The following is a 6,680-nucleotide window of genomic DNA, read 5'->3' on the forward strand; positions in this document are numbered from 1 at the left end:
TGTATCTTGTGATTACTTCAATATCTTGCTAGCATACATTCTTCACGAGAACTTTCTCGTTTTAGGAGCACTTTATACTACAGACTAGGTTTTTAATAGTCGCCGTAGTTCATGAGTGCCACTTCCTCACCCTACTTCCCAAACACGCCTTGTATGGTAAAATATCGATTTGATTTAGACTGAACCAATTTCATGTCCTTAGAAAGCGTGACATGATTCCTATGCTTGTCCTTGGAAAGGATCCTTACGAAAGCTCGTTCCCAAGACATGGAAAAATTCCTATGTATATTTTCCTGAAAACTTTTCCTTTGGAAAAGTCGCACCTAAGTGCATCTCACTTCGGGAATAGTTTTTCTCAAGAAAACTCTTTCCCAAAAAAGAATGACCCTGAAGAAAATTATATATTACTCTTGGCGGAATATTGTCTCTCAAGGGCGATTTGCCTTAATAAAGGGGTGGGTAAATTTTTCGTACTAAACAATATTCTTGAGGGCTAAGTTTACTTACAATAAGCAAATATTCCGAAGATGAAGCTCTCTTCGTTAAAATAGCCAATAAAGTTAATGTATAGACGAAATCGCTCAGATAATTAGCGCATTTTTTAAGAATTAAAAAAAATGTGCTATTGTTTTATATTAATAGTGTTGAGGGTTGCTTTCTACTTACCGTCTTTCCATACCTCGGGGTGCATTTGTCCACAACCATGTCCAAATCTTTTTTCGAGTAAGGTTTAGTTCGCATCCTTCTTAAAACATTATAGCTGATTAAAAGAAATTCTACAATCATTTGAATAATTCGTTTATTTATATACACAGTACAGCGTACACCATTTATGATCTAGTGACTACATTGTACAACAATTTATTTAACATCTGCTATACTGGCGAATTTTACACAATTTTAAGGTGTAGTAGTAATAATATAATTAAATATTAAATTTATACAGATTATGTACATTTACGCCTATAGTCTATACAAAATGAGAATTATATGGTACTCTACCCGACTACTCCTACATCATATGTATAAATTTGGCAATAACAAATCTCTTAGTATTATTCAGATGTACAGTTATATACAAATATTATAAATTCTCCCACTTTGAATAAATACGAATAATAAATGTGTTAATTAGAGATCTAAATGTGATTGGTAATAGTTTAATATCGACGTTTCAACGGGTATTTCAGTTAACAAGCGGAAATAGCCGCACTTTATAACAGACAATGATTCTGAACACACGCCACTGTTTACAATATAATTTATATGATCTGGTCGCTACAGGCTAACAATAGAAGCCTAATAACTGGCTTCATGTTGTATTCACGAGCTTTAGGGGACTTCATGAAATGAAATACAAGGGATCGAAGTTGATTCATATGTATTTTATAATTAAATTTTGATGCGATTGTTCGTCTGGAAATTTCAAACGCTTTTTGTTAATTGTTTCATAGATATTTTAATTTCGTAAGATGAATTGTATCGTACGATCGCAGCATTTGTCATCAAATTGTGAAGTGACTTTTTAATTAAAATTAATTTACTTCTGTTCTTGATCAGGCACCTCTCTAGTAGCTCACGTTCCTTTAGAATTTAGAAGGCTTCGAATGTATCCAGAATGAATTGGGAAATAAACCCGGTGCCCTTTTTGTTTTAGTCAAATTAAGGATCACAGTACACCCATAAAGGTTATTCGGAGTAGGATGTCTTGTCTGATCCCGTATTTGAACTGGGGGATGAGGTGGCCGTTTTTTCGCTATTATAAATATCATGTACCTGACCCACGATCGGGAGGCCATAGTCAGACGGTGGCCGAATTACGGTTGGTAGATAACCCGTACCCGCGTATGGTGCTGATAAAAATCTTCTCGATGGGCTGTACCGGTGGAAATTTGGGGGAGGGCCTAGTGGTGAAAAGGCAGAGGAAGCTGCGACTTCTTCTTGGTAACCGCTTACCATCATCTCCATCGCTTGCAAGACGTCACCTTTGCATCTAAATATGTAAATTCACGTGAAAAGGAGAAAGCTGCATGATTTATCTTACCGTTGTAATATTGCCTCGACATCTGCCCTCCGTCGGCCTGGAAATACTCGCAGGAGAATATCCACGGGCGATCTTTGCATTGGAAACTGAGGCATGTATGGTGGAAATTGCGGGAAGGGATTATAAGGTACGTACGAAGGGGCTTGTTGGGGTATAGTTTCGGGACTTGCCGGTTTTTTAAGTGACAAATTTTCAGGTGCCTCAGTTTGTTGCTCTTCTTCCACGTCCAGATCAGGATCAGGGGACGTGCCGGTTTCGGGAGGAGACGGGGTTGGAACTGATGTTCGTGTGGTTGTGGGCGTGGGGGAGACGTGGTGAATTCGTTTAGTATCTTCGTGATCTGAATCAGATTCTTCCAGAGGGCAATCGTCGACGTTTAGGCGTGGCCTTTCTGTAACAAAAGGAAATGTTTTTAGGCTTCATGCAACTTTATGTTGTTTTAATTGAAATTTCGTTTCATACTCTGTATGGGCGAGTTTTTTTTTAATTTCATCACGTTTTTCATGTTTATTTAATCAGTTGAAGCGAAAAACATATACAACATTTTTTTTAATGACACTATTTATATGCACAGCTTTTTGGGTAGGTATAGAAACGTACAGAATGTTTTATAATTTCTGTTGTATTTAATTTATTATAAAAAAGTTTTTACAATTAGGCGTTAATCAATGATGATTGATTGAATTAATTTTATAATTTCCCTTGTTTACGTTGAAAAAAAGTTATTCTTTTGTAATTTATGCCGAAGCAATCAATTGCATTAAGAATCAATAATTTGGGTCGGCATATTTTTCGTGAGGTATAATAAGAATGAAGTTTTCTTTAATATAACAATATTAGTATTAATATGCCACTGTTCATAGTATTTCAGTTTCTAGATTGGTTGCAAATTTTTAAATAGTTTTTCATACAAAACTAATAAAAGGTTTTTTCAACGCAAACTAGTAAAATTAGAAAATCAAAACATTTTCCTTAATTTGAGTTTTTCTTATAATTTTGATTATGTAATATTAAGTTTTTATGCTCCTGCATCCCAAAAAGTGCACTCTTTAATAATATGTAATGAAAACTAGTAGTTGCCAATAAACAAATTTGCAAATATTTAAAGCGACTACCAAAATTATGGGAATATAATCTTCAAAAATAACAAGGAAATGCAAAATAATAAGAAAATGTGTATACCACTTTACTACTAGGAAGTAAACTGCAAAGGTAGTAACACAACACTAGGTCCATTATTGACGAGGTTAACCCACAAGTATTTTCTAGATAAAAATGTTGAAGTAGCTGAAGTAATTAATGTCTGTGATATCAATAGGCTATAAAAGATAAAGCATTAGGTCTTACACCCTTAATACTACAGTAACAAACTTTCTATGTTGCAGCGAATATTCCAGAGAACATTCTAAGAACATTATAGAAAGAATGTTGTTAGCCATAAAGTAACCCATTTTAAGACTGTTATAAATTTGTTGTTAAGTATTTGTAAATAAATAAACGATATAATGAAATTTACCTTAAAATATTGTGGAGAACTCTAGTACCGAGGGGGATTCGCAGAATTTTAATTAAAAATGAAGAATTAAATTCACTACAAATGTAAATCTAAAACTAGCACATTATCGTTGAATATTATTCTTTATTATCTTTTCTTTTTGAAAACTCAATGTTTGCTACTAGTTCTAACACTCGCAGTAATTTGTGTACTCCCAGATAGGTTTATTATTGGTCAGGAATGGTAAATACACGAAATCTCCCCATAACCACTACCATTCCGGATCGAGCTACCCCATTGTGAGGTATACCAACCATTTTCATCATGTCTTTATTATTGGTATTGATTTTCGTTTTTGGTCAATATTATACTTACTGCCTCTTCAAGTTTTTATTTGCGTCCAAAGTCTCGAGATCTTTAGAAAATAAATTTTTATTCTCCAAATTTTCTAATTTATTCCAATTTTCTCTATTATAAATATCATATATAATCAGTAATAGCAGCGCTAAATTGCAAAGCAACAACCAATTGTCTTCAATATATTTTTAAGTTAGTATATTGCCTCATTAAAACTAAAAACACGCGAATTACTTTCATTGAATGACCAGGACTATGGTTTACATTGGCATTGACTGGCTCATTAAAACGTAAAAAGTTGACAAAAACCATCCTGCGACATAAGCATTTATTAAATTCAGAACTAGTTATTCTCACTTGTGGCGTGATGGCGAACGAAAGCCAAAGTGAGTAGGTATATTTCACCCATTCACCTTAATATTGGCGAATCGATTTCAGATCTTCGTAACATAATCTCCTCGGAGAATACGCTACCACTGCATGTTCAAAAATGGGGAAAAAATCGCACAGGTTTCTTAATCGTCGTATTTTCGATTTACATTTTCTGACTTTCGGTCGATGGGAATACGGGTGTGGGAGAAAGCTACAACCAATTGTTAATGAGGTGCATTCGAACTGCAATTACAATGCATCTTAAGGGCATTAGACCTGGGGATTTTATTTCCATATGTTCGCCAAATGATGTAGATTGTATCGTGCCGTACATCGCGTCATTTTTCATAGGAGCGATATCGGCTTCAATATGCGAAGAGATGTCAGTGGAAGAAAACCTTTATTTGCTAGAGCAAGTTAATCCAAAAATGATATTCGTACATAAGGGAGCCGTTGAATTGGTTGAGAAAGTTGCTGAAAGGTTGGCGCATGACCCAATTATAGTAGTTTTTGGTGCAACAGAAAAGCACACTCCTTTCGAAGAATTTTTGACCGAACATTGCCGAGAAGATCAATTTCGCCCTCGAGAAGTGGCCAACCTTGATGAGACGGCCATCGTTATTTTTAGTAGTGGCACGACGGGTAGACCAAAAGGAATTTGTCATACCCATTATTCTGTGCTCTCAAACTTCACATTTTCGTACGTATCAACAACTCGACTAAATCCATTCCGAAAACAGCTTTTTAGTGATCGAAAGGAAAACTTACGAATTGCGATATTTTCCTCGTCCTACTGGATAGCCTTCCACGTCTTCGCTTTTAAAGCGCTAACAAACGGTTTCACTAGAATCGTCTTCTCGGACTTCGACGCGATGAATCCCTGGTCGATACTGAACTATCGTATGGACTATACCTTTTTAGGTCCGAACGAATGTATGGCTTTTGTAAGAACGCAAAAGCCTCCATTTACCGACCCTTCTAATGTAAAGGAACTAGCCATGGCTGGTAACTCCATAAGTGCGGATCAAATCGCAAAACTTCAAACTGAGTTTCCGGATGCGTTCATTCACAGTCTTTACGGTCAAACGGAAGTATTCGAAGAGATTTTTCACTTTCCACACAGTGCAGATTCTAGAAGTTTTACCGTGAGATATCCAACTTCCGTCGGTTTCCCCATTGCCGGTTTTCATTACAAAGTAAAGTTTACTAGTCGCGGTTTTGATCTGCATGGAAATCATTTCAGGTGGTCGACCTAGATACCGAAGAAATTTTAGGGCCAAATCGGAAAGGCGAGCTGAGGATACGGTCGGCGTGCCAAACCTCGGGTTACTACAATCGGGGACTCGTCAGAAATGTTCGACTCGGAAGGTTGGTTGAAGACGGGTGACTTGGTGTACTATAATGAGGAGCGGTATTTCTTCATCACTGGTCGAATTAAAGAAAGTTTCAAGTACCTGTACCACCATATCTGCCCAGTAGAGATTGAGAGCGTACTTTTGGCGCATCCGTCGGTCGGAAGGGCGGTTGTTTTGGGCCTTCCCCATGAGACCGACGATAATCATCCATTCGGTTTAGTCGAGTTACTAGAAAATCAACCCAAGGTAACGGCCGATGATCTCGTATGTTACGTAGAAGGGAAGGTTGAGGATAAAAAGCGGCTGAGGGGAGGAGTGAGGATAGTGGCACGCATTCCTTTAACTCCTACTGGTAAAGTTCAGCGCTTAAAATTGCAAGAAATGCTTCAAAAGCAAGAATTTTGATTATTTGTCCGTGTTTTTCAATGTGTTGTTCAATTGCTTTGTGCAATAGGGTTTAATAAACAGGATGCGTTACTTGCGTGAGTGGATTTCTATGCACCAAGTAGGAAAGCTTCCTTGTTATGTTATTAAAAAAAGCTCCCTATGATTATCTTAAATATCACGATCAGAGAAAATGGGTCGAGGTTTAAGTTTTCAAAAATCTGAATTACTGAGTGGAGTCATAAATGCAACCGCACTAGTTATAGACATCACATCATATCAACAAAAACTTAAAACAGGCGATCCCAATTTTCAAAGGTAGGGTTTTTCTACTTTTGACTTGATTTTCAAGCTACTTGATTCAACACGATTTGAAATCAAGTCATGTCAAGTATACATACGAGTGTAAAGTCTATGATTATTAATTTTTTGGATGGCTAACACAATTTTGAGTTAAAATTAGTCAACGACCTGACGAAATCACTACATTAATTTAAAAAAAATTACGTAATTTGAAAACAGGGTGGGATTTAAATTAAATTAAATTTCTTTTATTGCCCAACAGAAAAACTCTTTGAAAGTAATTGAAGGGTTGTTTTATATCATTTAAGCATAATGTATCAGAGAAACAACAATACCACAAAAATTACCCCTATTGACTATTTGCTATATA

The 6,680-nt window shown here is 36.1% G+C and overlaps 1 protein-coding gene and 1 pseudogene across 1 annotated transcript; one reads left to right on the top strand and one right to left on the bottom strand.

Moving 5' to 3' along the window:
- Window positions 1-876: 876 nt before the first annotated feature.
- LOC116167049 (doublesex- and mab-3-related transcription factor A2-like) lies at window positions 877-2,549 on the bottom strand. The gene is made up of 3 exons (XM_031482286.1): window positions 2,507-2,549; window positions 2,045-2,435; window positions 877-1,993 (listed from the first exon to the last, which is right to left on the bottom strand). The coding sequence occupies exons 1-3, from the start codon at window positions 2,547-2,549 to the stop codon at window positions 1,690-1,692; spliced, it is 738 nt and encodes a 245-aa protein (XP_031338146.1). The 3' UTR covers window positions 877-1,689.
- Window positions 2,550-4,522: 1,973 nt separating this feature from the next.
- LOC116167052 lies at window positions 4,523-6,033 on the top strand (annotated as a pseudogene).
- The last annotated feature ends 647 nt before the right edge of the window (window positions 6,034-6,680 follow it).

The sequence above is a fragment of the Photinus pyralis genome, unplaced genomic scaffold (genome assembly GCF_008802855.1).
Source record: "Photinus pyralis isolate 1611_PpyrPB1 unplaced genomic scaffold, Ppyr1.3 Ppyr1.4_LG3b, whole genome shotgun sequence".
NCBI lineage: Eukaryota > Metazoa > Arthropoda > Insecta > Coleoptera > Lampyridae > Photinus > Photinus pyralis.